The following is a 25,289-nucleotide window of genomic DNA, read 5'->3' as shown; positions in this document are numbered from 1 at the left end:
GTGGCGCAGTGGTTGAGAGTCCGCCTGCTGACGCAGGGGACATGGGTTCGTGCCCCGGTCCGGGAGGAGCCCACATGCCGCAGAGTGGCTGGGCCCATGGGCCATGGCCGCTGGGCCTGCGCGTCCGGAGCCTCTGCTCCACAACAGGAGGGGCTGTGGTGGTGAGAGGCCCACGTACCACAAAAAAATAAAAAATAATAATAATGAAAAGAATGGAGGACAGCCTCAGAGACTTCTGAGAAAACATTAAACGTGCCAACATTCGAATTATAGGGATCCCAGAAGAAGAAGAGAAAAAGAAAGGGACTGAGAAAACATTTCAAGACATTATAGTTGAAAACTTCCTTAATATGGGGAAGGAAATAGTCAATCAAGTCCAGGAAGTGCAGAGAGTCCCATACAGGATAAATCCAAGGAGAAACACGCCAAGACACATATGAATCAAACTATCAAAAATTAAATACAAAGAAAAAATATTGAAAGCAGCAAGGGAAAAGTAACAAATAACATACAAGGGAATCCCCATAAGGTTAACAGCTGATCTTTCAGCAGAAACTCTGCAAGCCAGAAGGGAGTGGCAGGACATATTTCAAGTGATGAAAGGGAAAAAAACCTACAACCAAGATTACTCTACCCAGCAAGGATCTCATTCAGATTCGACAGAGACATTAAAACCTTTACAGACAAGCAAAAGCTAAGAGAATTCAGCACCACCAAACCAGCTTTACAACAAATGCTAAAGGGGCTTCTTTAGGCAGGAAACACAAGAGAAGGAAAAGACTTACAATAACAAACCCGAAACAAATAAGAAAATGGTAATAGGAACATACATATCAATAACTACCTTAAATGTAAATGGATTAAATGCTCCAACCAAAAGACACAGACTGGCTGAATGGATACAAAAACAAGACCCATATATAGGCTGTCTACAAGAGACCCACTTCAGACCTAGGGACACAGACTGAAAGTAAGGGGATGGAAAAAGATATTCCATGCAAATGGAAGCCAAAAGAAAGCTGGAGTAGCAATTCTCGTATCAGACAAAATAGACTTTAAACTAAAGACTATTACAAGAGACAAAGAAGGACACTACGTAATGATCAAGGGATCAATCCAAGAAGAAGATATAACAATTGTAAATATTTATGCACCCAACACAGGAGCACCTCAATACATAAGGCATATGCTAACAGCCATAAAAGGGGAAATCGACAGTAACACAATCATAGTAGGGGACTTAACACCCTACTTTCACCAATGGACAGATCATCCAAAATGAAAATAAGTAAGGAAACACAAGCTTTAAATGATACATTAAACAAGATGGGCTTAATTGATATTTATAGGTCATTCCATCCAAAAACAACAGAATAGTCTTTCTTCTCAAGTGTTCATGGAACATTCTCCAGGATAGATCATATCTTGGGCCACAAATCAAGCCGTGGTAAATTTAAGAAAATTGAAATCGTATCGAGTATCTTTTCTGACCACAACACTATGAGACTAGATATCGATTATAGGGAAAAATCTGCAAAAAATACAAACACATGGAGGCTAAACAATATACTACTAAATAACCAAGAGATCACTGAGGAAATCAAAGAGGAAATCAAAAAATACCTAGAAACAAATGACAATGAAAACACGATGACACAAAACCTATGGGATGCAACAAAAGCAGTTCTAAGAGGGAAGTTTATAGCAATACAATCCTACCTCAAGAAACAAGAAAAATCTCAAATAAACAACCTAACCCTACACCTAAAGCAATTAGAGAAGGAAGAACAAAAAAACCCCGAAGTTAGCAGAAGGAAAGAAATCATAGAGATCAGATCAGAAATAAATGAAAAAGAAATGAAGGAAATGAAAGAAGCAAAGATCAATAAAACTAAAAGCTGGTTCTTTGAGAAGACAAACAAAATTGTTAAACCATTAGCCAGACACATCAAGAAAAAAAGGGAGAAGACTCAAATCAACAGACTTAGAAATGAAAAAGGAGAAGTAACAACTGACATTGCAGAAATACAGAGGATCATGAGAGATTACTACAAGCAACTATATGCCAGTAAAATGGACAACCTGGAAGAAATGGACAAATTCTTAGAAAAGCACAACCTTCCGAGACTGAACCAGGAAGAAATAGAAAATATAAACAGACCAATCACAAGCACTGAAATTGAAACTGTGATTAAAAACCTTCCAACAAACAAAAGCCCAGGACCAGATGGCTTCACAGGCAAATTCTATCAAACACTTAGAAAAGAGCTAACACCTATACTTCTCAAACTCTTCTAAAATATTGCAGAGGGAGGAACACTCCCAAACTCATTCGACGAGGCCACCATCACCCAGATACCAAAACCAGACAAAGATGTCACAAAGAAAGAAAACTACAGGCCAATATCACTGATGAACACAGATGCAAAAATCCTCAATAAAATACTAGCACACAAAATCCCACAGCACATTAAAAGGATCATACACCATGATCAAGTGGGGTTTATCCCAGGGATGCAAGGATTCTTCAATATACACAAATCAATCAATGTGATACACCATATTAACAAATTGAAGAATAAAAACTGTATGATCATCTCAATAGATGCAGAGAAAGCTTTCGACAAAATTCAACACCCACATATGATAAAAACTCTCCAGAAAGTAGGCACAGAGGGAACTTACCTCAACATAATAAAGGCCATATATGACAAACCCATGGCCAACATCATTCTCAATGGTGAAAAACTGAAACCATTTCCACTAAGATCAGGAAGAAGACAAGGTTGCCCCACTCTCACTACTATTATTCAACATAGTTTTGGAAGTTTTAGCCACAGCAATCAGAGACGAAAAAGAAAGAAAAGGAATCCAAATCAGAAAAGAGGAAGTAAAACTGTCACTGTTTACACATGACATGATACTATACATAGGGAATCCTAAAGATGCTACCAGAAAACTACTAGCGCTAATCAATGAATTTGGTAAAGTAGCAGGATACAAAATTAATGCACAGAAATCTCTTGCATTCCTATACACTAATGATGAAAAATCTGAAAGAGAAACTAAGGAAACACTCCCGTTTACCATTGCAACAAAAAGAATAAAATACCTAGGAATAAACCTACCTAAGGAGACAAAAGACCTGTATGCAGAAAACTATAAGCCACTGATGAAAGAAATTAAAGATAAAACAGATGGGGAGATATACCATATTCTTGGATTGAAAGAATGAACACTGTGAAAATGACTTTACTACCCAAAGCAATATACAGATTCAGTGAAATCCGTATCAAACTACCAATGGCATTTTTCACAGAACTAGAACAAAAAATTTCACAATTTGTATGGAAACACAAAAGACTCCGAATAGCCAAAGCAATCTTGAGAAAGAAAAACGGAGCTGGAGGAATCAGGCTTCCTGATTTCAGACTATACTACAAAGCTACAGTAATCAAGACAGTATGGTACTGGCACAAAAACAGAAATACAGATCAATGGAACAGGACAGAAAGCCCAGAGATAAACCCACACACACACGGTCACCTTATCCTTGATAAAGGAGGCAAGAATATACAATGGAGAAAAGACAGCCTCTTTAATAAGTTGTGCCAGGAAAACTGGACAGCTACATGTGAAAGACTGAAATTAGAACACTCCCTAACACCATATACAAAAATAAAGTCAAAATGGATTAAAGCCTAAATGTAAGGCAAGACACTATAAAACTCTTAGAGGAAAACATAGGCAGAACACTCAATGATACAAGTCACAGCAAGATCCTTTTTGACCCACCTCTTAGACAAATGGAAATAAAAACAAAAACAAACAAATGGGACCTAATGAAACTTAAAAGCTTTTGCACAGCAAAGGAAACCATAAAGAAGACCAAAAGACAACCCTCAGAATGGGAGAAAATGTTTGCAAACGAAGCAACTGACAAAGGATTAATCTCCAAAATATACAAGGAACTCATGCAGCTCAATATCAGAGAAACAAACAACCCAATCCAAAAATGGGCAGAAGACCTAAACAGACATTTCTCCAAAGATATACAGATTGCCAACAAACACATGAAAGGAGGCTCAACATCACTAACCATTAGAGAAATGCAAATCAGAACTACAATTAAATATCACCTCACACTGGTCAGAATGGCCATCATCAAAAAATCTACAAACAATAAATGCTGGAGAGGGTGTGGAGAAAAGGGAACCCTCTTGCACTGTTGGTGGGAGTGTAAATTGGTGCAGCCACTATGGAGAACAGTATGGAGGTTCCTTAAAAAACTAAAAATAGAACTGCCATATGACCCAGCAATCCAAATACCGGGCATATACCCTGAGAAAACCATAATTCAGAGTCATGTACCACAATGTTCACTGCATCACAATTTACAATAATCATGACATGGTAAGTGTCCACTGACAGATGAATGGATAAAGAAGATGTGGCACATATATACAATGGAATATTACTCAGCCATAAAAAGAAACGAAATTGAGTTAGTTTTAGTGAGGTGGAAGGACTTAGAGTCTGTCATACAGAGTGAAGTAAGTCAGAAAGAGAGAAACAAATACCGTGTGCTAACACATATATATGGAATCTAAAAAAAAAAAAAGTTTCTGAAGACCTAGTTGCAGGACAGGAATAAAGACGCAGACGTAGAGAATGCACTTGAGGACACGGGGAGGGGGAAGGGTAAGCTGGGACGAAGTGAGAGAGAGGCATGGACATATATAGACTACCAAATGTAAGGTAGATAGCTAGTGGGAAGCAGCCGCATAGCACAGGGAGATCAGCTCGGTGCTCTGTTACCACCTAGAGGGGTGGGATAGGGAGGGTGGGAGGGAGACGCAAGAGGGAAGAGATATGGGAACATATGTATATGTATAACTGATTCACTTTGTGATACAGCAGAAAGTGACACACCATTGTGAAGCAGGTATACTCCAATAAAGATGTTAAAAAAAAAAAAAGGCAGACGAGGACCAAGAAAGTGGGGAGCAGGGAGGACCCACAGCCCCCCAGCCTAGACGTGTGTGCCCGAGACATGATCATTCAGTCACACTCTCGCCATTTCTCTCTCACACACACAGGCAGGAGTGCGCACGCACAGCAGTCTGGCCCAGCACACGGCGAGATGGCCGTTCTCACGCACCGTGCGGTGTGAGCGGACGGCCATGCTCAGGGCAACCTGGCAGTGGACACCCAGACGTGCCTCACCCCTTGCTGGAACGGGCGCCCACCAGGGGCAGCGGAGCTCACCCGAGGTATGTAACCTGCCACTCCTGGGCCAGGGAGGAAGCCCACGGGTCCGTGGGGGAGGTCTCTAGCCCCCCGTGCCCTTGTTCCCGCATAGCAACCCTGGCTCTTTCAGCCGGTGGCCCCAGACGGGCGCCATCGGCCGAGAGGACGGGAACTGGAAGCAGGAGGCTGCAAGCTGCCACCTGGGCAGGTGTGCAGATACTCAGCACCATCGGACTGGAAGGGGCCTCGGAGGCCAGCAGGCAGGCATCGCACAGCCCGTCCCCGGGGCTGCCGAGCCCAGCCTGGGTCTCGCCAGGTAGGGGCTGCAGCGTGAGCGAAGCAGCAGAGCCGGTGCTCCCTGCAGCGGGGGTTGCGGAGGCACTCTTAGGGCGGCTGCGTCCTCCTCCGCATCCCCCGCGGCCTCACAGACCCCCATGCCGCCTCCCTCCTGCTGCCGCGTCTCGGGGAGGCCTGGCGGGCACCAGAGCCGGCACAGGCGCCTGGGGGGCGGAGTGCGGGCAGCCGAGGGGCCGGAGGGACTGCTCCTTACATGTAGTTCCGCACAGAGTCCGGCAGGATCACCACGCAGCGCTGCTCCTCTCTGAGCTCCTGGGCGGCCTTCACGGCCACCGACATGGCACTGCCGGCACTGCCGCCTGCCGGGAGGGTCGGGGTCAGACCCGGCGGGGGCGTGCGATGCACGTGTGCGTGCCAGTGCGTGTGCACGCCCCAACACGCTCTGGAGGGGTCCTCGGTGGAGGGACCGGGCTCGGGGTGCTGGGAGGACCCCCCATTCTCACTGTCTACCCACATTCTCCTCGTTACCACCGACTGTCACGACCAAACCCTCCTCGCACAGAACCTCCAAGCCCTGCAGCAGATGGGGTGCAGGTGGGCCGGGCAGCCCCAGAGCGAGGGTGTCCTTCCGGCGCTGGCCCAGCAGCTGGCAGAGGCCGAGCGCCCGGCGCCCCACTCACCGCACAGCAGCCCCTCCTGCGCGATCAGCATGCGCGCGAAGGCGAAGGCATCCTCGTCGTTGCTCTTGAACCACGTGTCCACCACCTGGGGGGCCGAGGGCAGGCGGTCAGGCCGGGCAGCGCCGGGCGCTGGGCAGCGGGGGTGTGGTGGGCGTGGGCACCACCGCCCAGGTTGCAACCTCACAGAGGACCTCGGTCCAGGAGGTCGTGACCCTCCAGGGATGCAGCCCAGCCCCTTGTCTGGGATCCAGGACTCGCATCTGCAGACCTAGGTCGCGCCCCAACCCCTCCCCCCGGGTCCAGCACACTGTGCACGTGGCCAGTAAAACCGCCCAGCAGCCCCGCTGAGGGCCACACTTCTAGTCTAGGTCTCTGACCGAAGCATCCTTTAGGGTCCTTAGAAGGAGCCTTCTCTGGGGTCCTTAGCTCTCCCACGTCGGCCTGCTTACCCGCTCCAGCCACCCGGCTCCCTCCCCCTGCCGGGGTGGTCTGTGCCACCTGCCACCCCCCAACGGCCTCTGTGTCTGCCCAACAGGGCCGTGGTACATGCTCGTCAGGTAAAGTACCGCGAGTCACCACGTCATGACCCCCGAGACTACTGCCCCGTGCAGCGCGGAGCTCGCGTCTCTGTTCCCGCTCAGCCAGGCCCGCCCCCACCCCCCACCGTGCCCAGCTAGGCAAGGCTGTGGCCTGAGGTTGCGGCTTGTCACTGCCGCCCCGCCTACCGTCCGGTCCAGCACGGTGGGGATGAAGTCGTAGCCGATCCCTTCCACTTCGTACGCCGTCTGCTCCGTCTGGTTCAGCTCCTCGGGCTCTGCGAGGATGGAGCCTTCGGGGTCCACCCCGATGATCTGCAGAGTGGGCAGCCTTAGGGCTCAAGTCTCACCTGGACGCACCCGGCTGTCATCCGGGCGCGGACCCTGTTCCCGGACCTCGGGCACGAGGCTCGAAACCCACAAACCCAGGCGCGGGCGCTGGGAGATCGCAAGGTAAATGAATGTCCAGCTCAGGGCACTCGAGGGGCAGCATGAGGCTGGGGGAAGTGGCGTCCTGGAAAGCTCCTCCTGCGCGGGGTGCCCGAGGACAGCCCCAGGAGACGCCCCGGGACAGCGGGAGCCTGGGGCGAGGGGGGCGCTAGGACTGACCTCTCCTGGACGGCGGAGAAATGGGCAGAGAGGAAGGGTGCGCTCGGCACCTCCAGTGGGGGTCTCTCTGAGCCCCTCCCCAGGCTCAGGAGCCCCTCCCCTACTCTCAGAGCCCCGGTGGGGCAGCGGTAGGACCTGAACCTGAGAGCTCTCGGCTTCTGGAATGACCCTTGGAGGCCACCCAAATGGACTCTCCCACCCCCAGCTCATCTGGGCGTCCAGGTTGCTGGGTCCTTTATCCCCGGGGCAGGCACAGGTACACCCCCCCCCCATATAAGATGCAAGGCCGTCTACGCATAAGTGTCAGAAATGGGCACTTCCGGCTCTAAAGCAGAGGCCACTCTGTGGGCCCAAGGCCAGGGAGCCCGACAGTTAAGCCTCCAGCTGCAGTTCAGGCCGCAGGTGGGGAACGCGCACACGTCCAGGCCCACATCTCCTGGGCGGGGCAGGCTGGCGCCCTCGCAGCCCCTCACCTTGCATCCAGGGCACTTCTCCTTCAGCTTCCTGGCGATGCCCGTGATGGTGCCCCCCGTGCCCGCCGACGCCACCAGCATGTCCAGCCTCCCTGACAGGGGAGAAGGCATGTCAGGGAGAACATCCTCAGGCAGGAGCGGCCGACCCCCACTCTTTTTTTTTTAAGCATCTTTACTGGAGTATAATTGCTTTACAATGGTGTGTTAGTTTCTGCTCAGCCCTCCACTCTTAATAAGAAGCAAGAAGGTCCTCAACCACAATGAAGGCAAGTTATCAGAAAGGGCAAAAGCAAACCTATTCTCAAATTTAAAGCCTCTCATCACAGTCCTTCATCTTTGAGACACAGTCACAGGAACAGAGCCCCAGGGAGCCCCGTTTAAGGCTAAACGCAGCCAGTCCCTGAAATCCCTGTTTGTCATGAATCGTGAACAAGGTGACTTCCTGCAGGGGGTGGGCCCCAGCTGGCTGAGGGCTGAGCCAGGGAGGCTCTTCACGCTTCCTTAAGCTGTCTGGTTCAGACGACGTGGATAAGTGAACTGAATTATCAAAGGGACCAGAATAAACCGCTCAGCTTGGCTCAGACGTCGTCTGGGCTCTCTCAGTGCCCGGCGGCCAGCTCAGGCACCTGCAGACAAGTCAGCGCAGGCACCCGTGCGGAGGCAGAAAGGCTGTTTTTACCGAATGAGAGGATTCTCACACATAAGACCTGGGTGAGCAAATGCCTGGACCTTGCTGCCTGGCTCCTGGGCACGGAACGAGGGCACTTAAGCCAACGCTAGGCTCCAAACAGGAAGCCAGGGGTGCCAAGCCCCTGGCAACTCTTCCCGAAGACCTCTTACGGAAACGGCCCGTCAGAAAACATCGCAACCCCCTCGGCCTTGGCAACAACTGTGCGGAGAGGTTCCAAGCAGCCTCATGTCTGTACAGAGTAAGCTAACTGCAGATGTCACCACCCCAGTTCTGCAGATGAGAAAACCCCAATGTTGAATTCAGTGCCCAGGCTGGGACTTGAGGCCAAGTGCCGTTCAGCAACGTGAAGCCCCAGCTGTGAGCCCAGAACCAGCCTGGGACACCCTTGTGCCCTGCACTCAGGAGCTCCTACGGGTCTGGAGGAAAGACTGCTAGGTAAACAGATACAACCACATGGTATGTTTGGCGCTATAGGAGAGGCACGGGCAAAGTCCAAGAGGGAGGAAACCGCTCTAGAGAAATGTTCTAGAAAGCACTTCACGGAGAGGGACATTGGAGCTGGGTTTTGAAGGATTAAAAGGAGTTTACGAAGGAGCGGGTAAGTGACTTGTACACTCCCAGTCAAGATGGACAGCAGGGTTAGAAGTATACACCGTCACACTGCTGCAGGATCTCCTCGGCCGTGATGTCGTAGTGAGCGAGAGGGTTGCTGGCATTGCGGTACTGCAAGGAAAGAGAGCAGAGGAGTCCTGCTGAAGTCGAGGCACAGAACCGGCAGCAGCCCCAGGGCACCAGGCAAACAGCTCAGTGCAAAGCCAGAGAGGATGCCGGCAGCTCGGGGAATGGCCCGGGCACCTCAACAGACACCAAGCACGAAAACCAGCTCTCCACAAGATGCGATTTCTGAATTAACCCAGATGTGGAGTGAGTGACAAAGAAGAGCTTCCAGTCAAAAGGTCTGCATGTATCTTATGCCTGTAGAGAGCTTCCCGGGTCCTCTGCAAAGGGCGTTCCAGCGCACTGAGCTGAGCCCTCGAAGCCGGCACACAGACAGCAGAGCCAAAGGCTTGGCCGACCCTGCCGGCCACACACTGGGCTGGGAGAGGCCAGTGACCGCGTCCCAGTGCGTCGGTCCCTCTGCGGCCTCTGCTCCTGCTGCAGATGTGACACCACCCCCAAGCCCCCGGCAGACATCCCCCAGGGAAGGCCCCACTTGGTCCCAAGCCTCTGGGCACACAGTCGCCCCCAGGGCCCGGCCCTCACCTGGTCCAGGATGTGAGAATTGGGGATCTCGTTCCTCAGCCTCCAGGCCACGCCCACATGTGACTCAGGGGAGTCGAATCTGGCGTTGGTGGGTGTCCTCACGATCTCGGCCCCCAGGGCACGCAGGACGTCCACCTGCAGAGGTACGTGGTGGCCTTCACCTCCCCACCGGGCCTACAGCGCAGGGGCAGGGGCCGGGGAGATGCCCGCCTACCTTCTCAGTACTCATCTTCTCTGGCATCACGATGATGCAATGGTAGCCCTTCACCGCGGCAGCCAGGGCCAGCCCGATCCCTGGGGACAGCACATGCAGTGAGAGGGGGCCACGGTGCCCCCGAGACCCCGCTTCCAGCCCCAAAGGCCCAGGGGAGAGGACGCTGCAAAAATGCCCTACGTCATCCCCTTCTGCCCTCAAATGAGGGGATAAGAGGAGAATGCGGAGGCAGAGATAAAAAGGCAAGTGCGCCCAGAGAAGAAAGCAGGCTGCCCACCACGAACCCCAATTCCTCCAGCTCTTACTGGGCGCCTGGGAGGTGACAATAGCAGCAGACGTTGTGGAGCCCGCGTGTTCCCGTCCCCAGCCCCACCACGGGGCCGGGGCACAGGCCCGGGCCGGACGCCTCCTCCCTGGTTCCAAAGGGGTCAGGGCCGCTGCCCAGGGCTGAGGGGAGGGGCCACCCCAGTTAGTCTGAAGACAGAACACGGAGCCAGAGAGGAGGGTTCTGGAGCCTCAAGATCTCCTGGAGTTTGCCCCGCTCGGCTTCGGACCTGCTTGGGACCCGCGAGCCCTTTCTGGGTTTGGATGGAAATGTCTGTCCTGTGCCTGGCCTGCCACTGTGCTTTGGAAACACATAAATTGTCCGGTTTGAAGGTTCGCAGCCGGAGGGGAATTTTGCTTCAGGAGGAATCGAGCCTCAGGTCTCATCCGCCTCTGACTTAGGTGATCCTTACATGAGACTTAACGTCGGTGCTGGAACGGGTTCAGGCTTTGGGGGACTGTTGGGATGGGGGTGAATGTACTTTGCATTCGAGAAGGACATGAATTCTGGGGGCCAGAGGGTGGAGTGTTATGGACTCAACTGTGTCCCTCCAAAATTCATCTGTTGAAGTCTTACCCTACAACCCCCCTCAGAACGTGACTCTAACTGGAGATGGGTCTTTGAAGAGGAGATTAAGGTTAAACGAGGTCATATGGGTGGGCCCTAACCCTGTATGTCTGGTGTCCTCATAAGAAGAGATCAGGACACAGACACACACGGAGGGACGCACGTGAGGACACAGGGAGAAGATGCCCAGGAGAGAGGCCTCAGGAGGAACCAGCCCTGCTGACACCTGATGTCAGTTGTCCAGCCTCCAGACTGCGAGATAATAAATGTCTGTTGATTAAGCTGCCTAGGCTGTGGGATTTATTACCGCAGCCAAAGGAAACTAGGACAGATTTTTACTACAAGGTGTAGTTGCCCACATAACAGACTCCAACATCACCAATGCAGCTGGACGGCAAGATATCAGTGAAAGCTGGGCGCAGCCACACACCTGCACACAGGCATCAGGAGCCGAGCGAAGTGCGTGGAGGGAAGGGAAGGGCCCGCCGGACAGACCGGCGCGTGCAGCCCCAGGTCACCCGGGCCGGGAGCTCTGGCCCGTGGCAGCGCCCACCTGTGTTCCCCGACGTCGGCTCGATGATGGTGTCCCCAGGCTTCAGGGTCCCCTCGCGCTCAGCATCCTCAATCATTCGCAGGCTGATGCGGTCCTTCACGCTCCCGCCCGCGTTGAAGAACTCACACTTGGCCACTGGAGCCAGAGACGCGTCATGAGAGAGGAAGAGGACCCCGACCGCTAAGGGATGCCTGCCGTGCCGTCCCCTCCCCAGCACCCGATACGCCCAGGATGCAGGGACAAGCTTCGGTGGTCCTGAAAATCATCGCCTTTCCATTGCCACCTCCCACACCTGATGTGGGTGAGGGTGCTTGCCCACGGGAGCTTCTGCCACCTGCCCGTCCCACCCACCACGGACCATGTGGCAACTCCAAGTGCATGAGACAGTGCAGCCTAAGGAGCCCCCCCAGCTGGATGGATGGAGCAGAGCCACCCCCGTGACGCAGCACAGTCCCGAAGAGACTTGCTGGGCGTGCAGGGGGCGGCCGACTGGAGCCCAGGCTTAAATCAGGGCAGACAGCCCCGCCGTACCCAGCGGATCATGACAGACGACCTGATGTCCTGAAGCCACAGCTCACCCGTCACAGACCAGGACCCACACACCTTCCACACCTAGCAGATACGACGTCCTCTCCCGTGCCTAAGCCTCTGCTTCTGCTCTTCTTCCCTTGGGGGAGGGCTCCCTCCCACCTCTCAAAAACATGCAGTGTTCGTAAAAGGGGGAGCGGTGGCACCAAATGTGACTGAAGGACCAGGCTGGCCTGCAGCACCCACAAAACAAGCTCCTCCTGCTTTGTCCTGGTTTCTGAAATCCACAAGACCCAGAGAGGCCCCTGCCGGGACAGTGAAGGAGGGGCTCTTGAATGTCTGACCGCTGAGGAGCCCTGCACCCCAGACTCTTGTAGGTCACACACTTGAATTACTTGTTAGAAAATTCTAATGAGCCCCTGGGAAAGCCAACAGAGACGCAGGGATTCAAGCTGATCAGCCGTGGGCAAGCCAAGTAACCAACCGGGGGCTCGGTTTTTCCATCTGTAAAATGGACACAGTAAAACCTACTTCAGGGGCTCCTGCCAAGTTGACGCGCACGCAGCAGGCCCATGCCGATGGGGTACTGGTTACTGGTCTCTGTTATCTGATGGAGGAGCACAGAGCAGATAGCTCTCCTGGGCTGTTCTGATACACCCCCAGCAGCGCCTGGGAGTGTGTACTGCTTGTTGCTTATGAGAGAATTCTTCACCAGAGGCATGCGCGGGAAGCCTCTGATGGTGATGCCTCTGGGGTGAATCGACCACGTGGCCTCGGTCCCTCCCCTAGGAGGTGTTGACCCCCAAGGACCCCCACGCCCTCCCCTCCCCAGCTCTCTCTGCCCCAGCAGCACCGGGCCTGGTCCGCCCCAGGGCCTCTGCACCTGTCACTTCCTCTGGGACAAGGCTGACATCTACCTGGGCTCCGAGCTGGGAGAACAGTGGCGGTGAAGAAAGGCCCCCACCCTCTTGTGTTCCTGGAAACAGCCTCCTGCAAAGAAGTCCCTTCTCCATAGGACTTGGATAAGACTCTCAGGTGATCCCCACGTGTACCAGACGCAGCTCCCAAATCCCCACTCTGTCTCCTAAGTGAGACGCGAACTGTCTGTCTGAGCACCGGGGCAGCCAGTTCCTGCCCGGCTGATGGCTGGGACCCTCATCACAAAACCCGCCCCGGCTCTCAGGTCAGCCCACCCCACCCACGGCATGGCTGCCCCTCCCTACGAGAGTCCGAGACAGAACGGCGCCGCTCTGCTCCTGCAGTTGCCGGCTTAGAGCACCGCCTTCCCGGCTCGGGTTCTGCCCCCGACATCTGCCCGGACACGCTTCCCTCCACAATCCAGGCCTCAGCTCACAGGCCACGGCCCCCCTTACACCGACTCCGGCGAGGGCTCGCTCACCCTCCAGCAGCCCGCCCTGTCCTGGGTGCTTCCCGACCTCACCTGACGTGGTCGAACACCCCTCCCGCAGGGTGTGAGGGGCCCACCCGCGCCCCAGCCTGCGAGCCGCGCGCAGGAAGCCGGCACTCACGGAGCTCACACTTCAGGCCGAAGTTCCTCCCAATCTTGTTAATCCTCACCATCGGGGTATCCCCAATCTTCTTCAGGATGTCTGGCAGGATTTTGGGAGACTTCTCCCTAAAACAGAGGAGTCCACGATTACTCAGAAAAACAAAACGGTACCAGCCTTGGCACGCCAGCACATTCTTCTAAATAAATCAAGAAGTAAAGCCAAGAATTGCCTTTCATGAGGAACTGGGTGGCAAGTACACGCATCCACATTTGCTAAAAGGTCACACACACATGCACGGGCAAGTTCACCTCAAAACCTATGAAAACGAATGCAGTTTAGTGAACAGCTGCACCAACGTTTCCGGGGTTTGAAAACGCACTGTGGTAACAGATGGTATCAGTGGGCAGCTGGGCGAACGTCCCCACGACCTCTCTGTATGATTTTTGCAACTTCATTTGAGTGTTATTTCCAAATAAAAAAGTTAAAACAAACAAACACTGATTTCAAAACATCACGTCCTGGTCCACCTTTTTAGGTTTTTTTCTTTTGGCATATGGGATCAAACCCGCGCCCCCTGCATTGGAAGGCGGAGTCATAGCCACTGGACCATCAGGGAAGTCCTGATCTTTTTAGGTTTTTGATCTTCAATTCATCTCCTCTCTCAGCACCTGCCTCCTGGGATACCTCCCTTCCTTTTCTTCGATGAAAAAACTGGTGGGGACCCTTGGACAGAGACTCCCTCAGACGGTCTGGCCACCGGGCAGTGACAGTGACAGTGACTGCAAAGAGCCCACCCAGGCACCTGGCATCACTCAGAGTGTCTGGCACAGGTGGCAGGAAGCCTGATACTCAGACCAAAGAACAAAGGCCTCTGGCGGGTCATCTCTTGTCCTTGGGGCTAAGGTCAGGCGAATTCCCAGGTGGGCCTCCAGGCCCAGAACGGGATTCGCTTCTCATGGACCAACTGTCCCCCTTCACATTGGAGTGACTGCCCCCCCCTCCCCAGTGGTTCTTCCAGCTGAGCAGCCAGTGACAGGTGACAGGAAGGTGTGGGACAGCTCAGCTGCTGCTCAGCTGTGCACGCTGTGATACCTGCGTTTCCTGAGTGGCCCCCACGATGTTGCCTCCATCCTCATCCTCAGGGACCGACTATTCATCCCGGAATATGCAAAACTGACGTGAGTTCCAAGAAACTCAATGGCTTCCTACACCTGGATTTCTCAGGTGCCATCCCCACGGCTCTCACGCTTGCGTGAGCCGCGGTCCCCACTGCAGGGACCCGTTAACCATGTAGATTCCTCCCCGCTCCCCGGGAATGCCGCCTTCCACCCCGGGGCCCACACGGGCAGCAACACGGCCTGGCCAGAGCCCAGCTGCACCCTCCAAGGTGGCACGGACGCCCCGAGCCCCCCCAGAGGCAGGCTTGGCCAAGAGAGGTGTGGAAGTTGGGGTGAGGGGAGAGCCGGGGCGGGGGCAAAGGGCTCCTGACCCCAGACTTGGAGGGATACCAGGCTCTAGGGGCGACCTCGGGGTTGACTTATTAACTAGTTAAAGCCAGGGCAGGAGGGGTAAACACCTGGGAGGGACTGGAGGGCGGCTGAGTCATCCACCCCCAGCAGAGGTTGTAGCGGCCTGAGAACGGGGAGGCCCAGCCCGCCCCTGCGGAGAACTCAGGGCTCCTGACTCAGCACCGGGGGGTGGGGGAGGGTGGGGGGGGCGCAGAAAGTCACCTGGGAAGCTTGCCTGAGGTGATCGGCCGGGCCTGGGGAGGGAATTTAACACCTTATCTCAGCTGCTTTCCCTGAGACAGCCCAGCAGGCTTCCGGGAGCAGAGCCCTACAGCCCCCTGGAATAACCTGAAACCCCCTCGCCTGGCAGGGCGCCTGGCTCTGCTTCCCCTCAGCAGCCCCTCCCCTCCCTCTGCTGCTCCCATTCTGTTCCTCGTTCTAAGCCCACCCTACCTGGGAACCGTCTGGAACCCCTTCCCCAGATACCCACAGGGCTGGCACCTCCTGCCCATCCAGGTACCGGCTCTGAGGTCTCCCCAGGCCACCCGTCTCATCACCCCTGTGCTCTCACCACCGGGATCGCCTAGGCTGCCTCGTCCAGGGACCCGGGTCCAGCGTCCTGACAGCGGGTGAGCCCCAGAGCCTCAGGCCTGGGCCCAGCTCCTCATAACCTGAACTGGGACAAGCAGTTTCAGGATGGGACAGCAACCGCACCAGGGCGTTTTAGGAGGGTCAGGCCACCACGTGAAGTGCAGGTGGGATGCTAGGTTGCAGCCTGGATAGGATGGTGTCCCAGCCACCCCAGGCCCAGTGAGAAGCTCACGGAGCCATTTCACCCCCTGCTTTGTTCTGGAAGCAGGGGCTCATGCCCTATGGCCGGCGGCCAACTTGGCCTCCTGAGCTCCCAGAATCGAGGTATGTTTAACGCTGGGAGCTTCTGGGTTTGTAAATGTTACTTCGGTCCATTGGCCCCAGTGAGGAGAGCACCCCTCCCCCTCCCCCTCCCCAGTTCTGAATCGAAAATCAATAATCATAAACGTTGGTACAGCAGTGTGTGAAGGATAAGAACCAAACATCCAAAAGGCATGTTCTTCCGACTCCTTTGTTGTATTTCTGGGAGAGAACACTAAGGAAATAAAGATAATCCTAAGATTTAGTGAACTCAGTTCGAGTTTCATGATGGCTCAGGGATTTTTGCCTTTTTTGTTTTTTTCTCCTTTCCCACTGATTGATCTGATTGTGCACCTAGAACAGGGCACACATATAGTAGGTGTGACTAAATGAACTGCATTTTCCACTGCAGTTATTCATAATGAGATCATTGCAGACACATGAATACCCAAGAGAGGGCTTAAAGTCGCGGTTTATTCATCCAACAGTCTCAGTCCAACCACAAAGACCCCACTACAGAGAAATATCTCACAGCCTGGAGTTGAGCAGAGAAGGGCAGGCATGATCCTAATTACAAGAGTGTGCAACCTGACGGATCTGGATCAGAAACCTCCCCCCTACCTGTCACTCAGAGCGTGGGACCTGGGCACATCCCTTTATTTATTGAGCATCTGCTCTTGGGAGGCACTGAACTAGGTGCTGCGCCACCACACAGACGAGCCTTGGCCTCTCTGAGCCTTGGGGGACTCAGCTATAAAACACCTCCCACCCCAGCTCACCACCCATCCAGAGCGACTGCAAGGGATGGGGGTGGTGGGGTGGCAGTTCACACCCCAGGTCCCTGTGGCTACCTGGCTTCAGGTAGCAAACTCTTCCCCCATCTTATGATCATAAAGGGACTCACAGAGCAGTGTGGCGATGTGGAGAGCTGGTGGCAGGCCTGCCCAGCTGCCAGGAGCACCTGCTCGGGGCATCGGGACGGATCCACAGGACCTCCTTGTCTCCCGGAGGCTCCTTTTCCAGGCTTCCTTTCCCCAGGTGTGCCCCTGAGAGGTGGGGGCACCCTGCAGACCTCTCTTCTGCTTGGGGTGTCTCAGAAGGCATGGTGGGATCTGTCAAAGGCAAGGGGAAGAGATGCCGTCAGTTCGGGCAGTTTCCAAACACCTGCAGAAGGGCCTGCTTCTCTGTTGCCTGTCCTGGGAATCCTGCGCGCCGAGCTCCGTTCACTCAAGTAGCTCGGCAGGAAAAGGCCTAACTACGCAGGCACCAGCTGCTGTGGACAACAGCTGGACAGCTTCTCAAAGGGTTAAGCATACAACTACCGTGTGACCCGGCAATTCCACCCCTACGCATATAGCCAAAAAAAATGGAAACATACAGTATGTGCCCACCGCATTCATAACGGCACTGTTCACAATAGCAAAAACCTGGAAACAAACCAAGTGTCTGTCAGCGGATGAATGTATAAACAAAATGTGGTTTCCCCATACAGTGGAAGAGTATTTGGCCATGAAAAAACAATGAAGTTTTAAAATCTTCTCAACATGTGAGCGCACGCACACACACACAGACACACACACACAGCAACTATGTAGAGGTGATGAGCGTTATTCAACTTGATAGCTTGATTGTGCTCTTTTCGTAACGTATACATAAATCAAAACATCACGTTGTACACCTTAAATATATATATGACTTTTATATATCAAAGAGATCTCAATAAAGTTGTTTGAGAAAGACTACATTTAGGGGCTCCCCTGGTGGTCCAGGGGTTAAGACTCCGCGCTTCCAATGCAGGGGGCCCAGGTTCGATACCTGGTCAGGGAACTAGATCCCGCTTTCCATAGTGAAGATCCCGCATGCTGCAACTAAGACCCGGAGCAGACAAGTAAATAAATATATATATTTTAAAAGACTACATTTATATGATGGAAATAACAAGAGGAAGATGAAGATGTTAATAAATATATTTTTACCCTAAAAAAGAAGGCATGAAACATTCTGTGAAGTCAAATAAGCCAGAAGAATATTGCATGACTCCACCTATATGAGGTACCTAGAATAGGCAAATCAGAGAGACATGAAGTGGAATAGAGATTCCCAGGGGCAGGGGGAGGGGAGTCACTGTTTAATGGGTACAGAGTTATGATGAAAAAGTTTGGGGTACAGATAATAGTGCACAACATTGTGAATGTGTGCATTGCTACTGAATTCAGAAACTTATGAATAGTTAAACAGTATATTACATGTATTTTATCAATTAAAAATCTCATGGAACCTTAAAATAGATGACAAAAAAAGAAAGAAAGAAAGGAAAGGGAATGGGCACACTCAAAGAGGCTGCAGCCCTGCCCAGCTCCTTCTGGTGACGATGAGCAAACGCCCACCTCTCATCTTCAGAAACCAGGACTGAGCTCAGCCGCTCGGCTGCCGCCCTGTGATTTCCCACACTGAACAGAGGACCGGTCCACGGCCGGCGCGGAGCCATCACTCACCAGGCTGATGACCGAACACTCACCACGGCTCCAACTCCGTAAGGAGCAGTGAAAACGAAATGGAATGAGGTGTCTTGGATGGAATCCCAGAACAGAAAAGGGTATTAGGGGAAACTAAGGAAATCTGAATAAGTAGGGACTTTCGTTAACCATAATGTTCATTCATTGTAAAAATCGTAAGATGGTAATAATAGGGGGAACCGTGAGTGTGAGGGGGGAGGTACGTGAGAACTCTGCTCTCTCCTCAACTTTTCTGTAAACCTAAAGCTCCCCCCACCCCAAGTCTCTGGAGCCCTGTGGGTCTGGAAGGCCCCTGCGAGGAGCTCAAGGTAGGGGATGTGGCTCGGGGTGACCTCTGAGTGCAGCCCTCACCACTCCTCCAGCCCCCAGCCTTGCCCCTCTGCTCCCCAGGACATTTCGGCAGGCAGTTTGCTGTGAAAAGCTTCGGTGGCCCAGGCGGAACTGGGCTGAAGGTGCAAAGGGCCCCTCACTTGGAGGTGCACATGGAGGCTCGTGGACCCGCTGGATTTCTCCTCGGGAGCGGCCCCATCTAGGTACCGCCACCATCAGCAAGGGCAGAGGCCGCCCCAGCTGGTTCCCTGTCTCCCAGCGCAGGGCCAGGTGCAGACCAGCGCCCAGCAGGTCGCCCCAGATGCCCAGGCCGGAGCCTGCATGCCGGGGAAGCGGAGACCCCCACTCTTGGCAATCACATCCGTTTCAAATCCACGAGGCCCGCGGCGCACGGCTTCCCGGGAGAAACCAGCCTCCCAGCCGATCTGCCCCCAAACGTGCCTAGAGCAGAGGTTCCTTCAAGTCTTTGGATCAGCAAGTACTTTTTCAGGCGTTCAGTTCCCCTCGTGAAACCACGGAGGGACGTCCCCGCGTCCTTCTTCCACCTTTCAAAAAGCCCCCGAGGTAAGCGGAACACTGCCTTCGCTCCGCGGTGCGCCCACGGGTAGGTGGTTCTTCCGTCGTGCAGAAGCGCCCCTGTCGTATACCTCTCGCCCCATCAGAGGCCGACAGGCCGGCAGCCCCCTGGCCAGAACACCCCGCAGACCTGCCACGCAGACGCAGGCAGCCCTGCGCCTCCTATGTGGCGACTTGCCTCGCCTGTAGCGACCTCCCGAAAGGTAAGGGGCTGCTGGAACTCAAATCGAGACCGACAGAGCCTCCGTGGAACCCACAGGCACTCGGCGGGACCCTCGCTGGGCGACCCGGGTTCGAACCCGCGGATTCAGTCCAGTGCAGCCCGTCTCAGCTCCCAGCGGGCACAGCTCCCCGCGGGCACAGCGCCCTGCGCGCCGACGCACGTGCGTGCTGGGAAGGCGGGCTCCCCTGGCGCGGTCCTGTTGGCTCCTGCCGCACTCCAAACCCCAAGACCCTCCTGGGGTCACGCCCCCCGCGCCCCCCAGCGCCCTGCACGCGCGCACCAGTCGGCCAAAGGGGGCCAGTTAGGGCCAAGGGTGCGGAAGGTAGTAAACTCCCGTTTCAAAGGGAGACTTTTCAGGCGGGTAATTGAGACGCTACAGAGGATCTGGAGACCGCCCGGTCACCTGGCCTTTGGGGATACCGTTTGGGATAAACACCCCCAGGTAACTCTTGGGAGGCTAAGTTTTGCGCTCCCGCTCCTTCCCCACTACCACTCCCCATTCTCCAGCTCAGCCATCCGCCTAGCCTAGGGCTCGAAGTGGGGGTCTCAGGGTCTCACCCTCCCCCATCCCCTTAGTACGTGCTGGGGGCAGGGCCCTGTTTGCCCTGCGCTCCCTCCCACCGCGGGCAGCCACCTCCCGCGCAGCCTACGCAACTACATCAATATTTTACACCCCGCCCCCCCCGCCCACTCCACAGAACTGGCAGAAAAGAGCAATTTTCGAGACAACCATTTCCCATCCAAAATGCAGCGAAAAATCAATGATGCCACCATTAGAGCGCATCTTCCGAAAGTCTCAGCTCGACGCCCCCCGGCTCGCGCCCCCTGCCGTCCCCTCCGCAGCCGCAGGAGTTGGAGTGAAGGCCCTGGGCCACGTGGGCGCGGAACCCCCAGCTTCAAGACAGTGTGGACTCGCGATAAGGGGAGGGTCCTGGACGCGGGGGTCGCGTGGCCAGCTCCGCGGCTGGCAGATGTAGATGATGCAACACCGGCCCAGCGGTTGCCGAGGCGAGGACCCCGTCCCAGACCCCGGCCAGATCCCTCCGCCTAGGGGTGGAGCGAGTCACGGTCCGGCAAGTGCTCACCTGGACCGAGACCGGGAAAAAGCGGCGGGCTGGGCGCGTCCGGGAGCGGCGAGCGGTGACCCGGAAAGCGCGACCCCGGGGCTGGGTGGCACCCCGGGGACCGGGCGGCCAGAGTGGGAGGAAGGCGATTGGCCGAGAGGAAGGGGCGGGGGCCGGCTTCCGGCCAATCCCGAGTTGCGGATCGCGCGGCCACCACCTCTCTCGTACCCGCCTCTCGCCACGCCCAGCCGCCACGCCCCCACCCCTCCCCCACTGCCGCACCTTGGGTCAAGACCCCACCCCCATCACCTACTCTCTTTTGACGCAGCCGTGGGCCGTTGGCCTCTGTCCCCTCTTCTCCCCTCACTCCCGGGACCCCAGCACGCTCCGCCTACCCCTACCCTCTCCCCACCTCCCGCCCCGGGACCCCAACCCGAACCCCGCATCCAGGGGTGTGCGAACACTGTACCCAATGTCCCGATTCTGTTTTACTTGGGTAAATCCTTGCTCTGCGGGAGTGTAATAAATAAATATTGATTGATGAGTTAAAAACGTGCGGTCTGGAGAGAAGAAGGACTTGGAAGGCCCTGAGGATGAGCCTCAGCACGCATCCCAACTGCTAGGTCCCCTCACGCTGGCCCGGTCCCGCGACCACCGGACACGGTTCTGTCTGGTCGCGGGACCCCAGGGGGCTGAAAGCTGCGGGCGGACCCAGCGCGCAGACAGTAGGCGCTCTGCACCTGGGCTTCGGATCCACCACGGCGGGTTTGTCCCGACTTATTTCCTGCCCCTTACGGTCCAAGGGCCCAGCATACACAGTGCTTCGCCGGCCGAGCCCCTCTGTCTGCCCAGCCCGGGAGGGAAGCTGAGCGCACGTGGACATGGCCAGAAGCCACAAAGCCGCTGGGAGCCGGGCTGCCGGCAGGCTCTCACGGGCGCCTAAGGCGCCAAAGGCTGACGGCCAGGATGGCCCTGGTCGCTGGGAAGGCGACCGCTAATAACAATATTCCAGACTGGGTGCTCTCGACTTTTAAAGAGCCTGCCTGCCTCTTGAGGTTCCGAGCTGAATGGAGAATCCCTGCCCCTTGAGTTTCTCCTGCACCGTAGTGACTAAGTGAAAGGTGGAGCCGCCAGGCTTGGGCAGACACACAGGATGGAGTTACTTGGCCCAGCACCCAACTGTTTAGTGCGCTGGCCACGTGCCCGCATTGCTCCCAGCGCTGCATGGGAAACAGAGCAGGCTGAGACAAATGGCCTCTGTGCCTGTGGGGTTGCTGTTCTAGGGGAGGGGGCTCAACAGACATCACTTCATAAAAAAACTTCCACTAATGACACTGATAATAAAGAATGATACAGCGGGGAATGGAGAAAGACAGGAGCGGCAGAGTCCCAGATCAGATGGTCAGAAGTCTCTGTGGACAGGTGACCCTAGAGCAGAGAGCTTAGGCACCACATCTTGTCCTGGAGAAGGATGTCCCCGGCTGAAGTTAGCCAGTGCAAAGGCCTGGGGCAGGAAGAAAGCAGGGTGTCCGGGGAAGCAGGGAAGGTCACTGTGGCCAGAGCAGAAGCAGGTGCGGTCAGAGGTGGGAGGGGAGGCGGAGTCCAGGCCACGATCTGGACTTTAGCCTCAAAGACCTGGGGCGCTTGGGAGGGTTTCCAGTGGGGAGTTTTAAATTACGCTCCGAATTATGTTATCTTGGCATAATTTCAGACTGCCACAAAGTGGCGGGAATAGTATAAGAATTCCCAGATACTCAAAGATTCCCAGATGTTAAACTTTTACTAACCCCTGAATCTTTGAGTGTGATCTTACTTGGAAATAGGGTCTTTGAGGATATAATCAACTTAAGATGAGGTCATAGTGAATAAAGAGGGGAGCTCGAAATCCAGTACGACTGGTGTCCTTACAAGAGGGAAATTTGGACACAGACCCACAGAGGGGAGATGGCCATGTGAAGACAGAGGCAGAGACTGGAGTCATCCAGGCACAAGACAAGAACACGCAAGCAACAGGAGCTGGAGAGGCAGGAATGACCCCCGCCAGAGCCTCAGAGGGAGCACGGCCCTGCGGCGCCGTGATTTTGGACTTCTGGCCTCCAGAGCTGTGAGAGACAATGAACTTGTGTTGTTTTAAAGGGCAAGCATAAAAATTTAAAAAAAATTTTTAACGTAATTTTAGAATGTCAGAAAAGTGGTATAGTATATATATATATATATATACACACACACTATAGTATAGTACATACTATAGTGGTATAGTATACAGTAAAATACTATAAAGAATTTCCAGGTGCCCTTCATCCAGATTTTCCAAATGTTAAATTTTTATTATGTTTGCTTTACACTTCTCTCTCTGTGTCTCCCTCTCTTAGATTCTTACATATAAAATATGTATCTAAGTCTTTGTCATCAATTTATCTACCATCTATCTATCTGTTTTTTCTGAATGGTTGAGAGTAAGTTGGAGATACAATGTCCCTTTACCCCCAACTACTTCAGTGTGTATTTCCCAGAAACAAAGAATTGTTTCCTATAACCATATTTCAACTGTCAAAATCAAGAAGTTAAGCTAAAACTGCTTTGAAAAAATTAAAGACTTTAAAAAACAAAAAGTTAACGTTGATACAAAACTATGATCTACCCAACAGACCTTCCTCAGTTGGCCAATCATTCCCACAGTGTCCTGCATAGCCAGTCCCTGACCACATGCCACATTCAGTGGCTCAGTCTCTTTAGCTATTCTTTGTATTAAGACAGTGACATTTTTTCTTCCTTCCTTCCTCCCTCCCTTTTTTATTTTGGCTGTGCTGTGTGGCTTGTGGGATCTTAGTTCCCTGACCAGGGATTGAACAGTGAAAGCGTGGAGTCCTAACTACTGGACGGCCAGGGAATCCCCAGGACACTGACATTTTTGAAGTGTACAAGCCAGGGATTTTGTAGAATGTCCTTGGTTTGGTCTGATTCCACCCAGGGGATGCACTCTGGATGGAGACCACAGCAGTGGTGCTAAGTCAGCGTCTGAACTATTGTTTCTTTACTGATTTTCCTGTGTTCCTGCATTCCCTCACTTCCCCAAAGATCATTAATTACTGAGACCAGTTTAAGGGCAAGCACTGTGGCCAAGCTTAGATCACAAAGTGGCTTAGGGGACTTCTTGGGTGGCACAGTGGTTGAGAATCTGCCTGCTAATGCAGGAGACACGGGTTCGATCCCTGGTCCGGGAAGGTTCCACGTGCCATGGAGCAACTAAGCCTGTGCGTCACAACTACTGAGCCTGCACTCTAGAGCCTGCGAACCACAACTACTGAGCCTGTACGCCACAACTACTGAAGTCCGTGTGCCCTACAGCCTGCGCGCTGCAACTACCGAGCCCGTGTGCCGCAACTACTGAAGCCTGAGCACCTAGAGCCTGCACTCAGCAACAAGAGAAGCCACCACAATGAGAAGCCTGCGCACCGCAATGAAGAGTAGCCCCCGCTCGCACAACTAGAGAAAGCCCATGCGCAGCAATGAAGACCCAATGCAGCCAAAAAATAAATAAATAAAATACAATTTTAAAACAAAAGCAAAAACAAACAAACAGAAAAAAACAAAGTGGCTTAGGCCAAAAATGGCTTCTCTTGTGTTGAGAAGGCCATGCCTGGTTCTCTTTCTCCAGGGACCCCCTACCCTATCTGCTTGCACAATGTGTCCTTGTTATGGGCTGAACTGTGACCTCCCCAAGTTCATATGTCAAGTGCCGCCCCCCAACACACACCTAAGAATGTAACTATATTTGTGCATAAAGTCTTTGAAGAGGTGATTAAGTGAAAAAGAGGCCTTTAGGGTAACTAAGACTCCTTGACCAAACCTTGGTCAGGCTCCTCTGAGCCCTCTTCTCCACTAGCATCCCCCCAACACCTTGTCTTGGGCCTGCCTAGGCCACTTTTAGCAGGAATCCTGCTAAGTCAGTTTAGAGAGACTGCCCCACCCCATATCTGATCACCCTTGACATTCGATCAAGGTCCCCCCTCTTTTGATGTAGAAGTCCCTGGCCTGCCTTTAGCAAGAACTCTACAAGGTCTGTCTATCAAGAATCTCCCCGCCTTAGGGCTTCCCTGGTGGCGCAGTGGTTAAGAATCCGCCTGCCAGTGCAGGGGACACAGGTTCGATCCCTGGTCCTGGAAGATCCCACATGCCGTGAAGCAACTAAGCCCGTGTGCCACAACTACTGAGCCTGCGTGCTGCAACTACTGAAGCCGTGTGCCTAGAGCCCGTGCTCCGCAACAAGAGAAGCCACTGCAATAAGAAGCCCGCACACTGCAACGAAGAGTAGCCCCCGCTAGCTACAACTAGAGAAAGCCCGTGTGCAGCAACGAAGACCCAACGCAGCCAAAAATAAATTAAGAAAAAAAAAAAAAAAGGAATCTCCTTGCCTTGATGTCTCCTAGTAGTTTTCCATCCACTGAGCCCTCACTCTGCTCCTTGGCAGCAAATCCCCAGCTTCCTCCTTGTACTGGGAGTTGAGCCCCATCTCTCTCTCCTATTGCAACAGTCTCAAACAACGTCTTCTTTACCCTTTTTACAAGTGTCAGAATAATTTTCTTTAACAAGAGTAGGGGCTCGGCTTAAACAACAAACATTTATTTCTCATAGTTCTGGAGACTAGAAGCGCAAGATCAGCCTCGTGAGGCCTCTCTTCCTG

The 25,289-nt window shown here is 53.7% G+C and overlaps 1 protein-coding gene across 3 annotated transcripts in view; it reads right to left on the bottom strand.

The window, feature by feature from the left end:
- The window catches only part of CBS (cystathionine beta-synthase), a 30,390-nt gene extending 9,653 nt beyond the window's left edge, over nucleotides 1-20,737 (bottom strand). Inside the window, exons 1-11 of one of the 3 annotated variants that reach the window (XM_027085779.1) lie at nucleotides 20,627-20,737; nucleotides 16,801-17,008; nucleotides 13,516-13,622; nucleotides 11,459-11,593; nucleotides 10,014-10,093; nucleotides 9,800-9,934; nucleotides 9,190-9,259; nucleotides 7,846-7,937; nucleotides 6,953-7,078; nucleotides 6,228-6,312; nucleotides 5,801-5,906 (exon numbers count right to left, since the gene is read on the bottom strand). In XM_027085779.1, the coding sequence (XP_026941580.1) occupies nucleotides 5,801-5,906; nucleotides 6,228-6,312; nucleotides 6,953-7,078; nucleotides 7,846-7,937; nucleotides 9,190-9,259; nucleotides 9,800-9,934; nucleotides 10,014-10,093; nucleotides 11,459-11,593; nucleotides 13,516-13,622; nucleotides 16,801-17,000 (1,136 nt within the window). In that variant the 5' untranslated portion in view covers nucleotides 17,001-17,008; nucleotides 20,627-20,737. The remainder of the gene's footprint in view (nucleotides 1-5,800; nucleotides 5,907-6,227; nucleotides 6,313-6,952; nucleotides 7,079-7,845; nucleotides 7,938-9,189; nucleotides 9,260-9,799; nucleotides 9,935-10,013; nucleotides 10,094-11,458; nucleotides 11,594-13,515; nucleotides 13,623-16,800; nucleotides 17,009-20,626) is intronic. The other 2 variants (XM_027085846.1, XM_027085930.1) reach the window with 2 other exon arrangements.
- Nucleotides 20,738-25,289: the final 4,552 nt, after the last annotated feature.

This window comes from Aethalodelphis obliquidens, unplaced genomic scaffold (genome assembly GCF_003676395.1).
Source record: "Aethalodelphis obliquidens isolate GAN/ISIS:26980383/991018 unplaced genomic scaffold, ASM367639v1 scaffold1, whole genome shotgun sequence".
Lineage (NCBI taxonomy): Eukaryota > Metazoa > Chordata > Mammalia > Artiodactyla > Delphinidae > Aethalodelphis > Aethalodelphis obliquidens.
The sequence above is the reverse complement of the archived record's forward strand: the minus strand, read 5'-3'. Positions and strand labels throughout refer to the sequence as shown.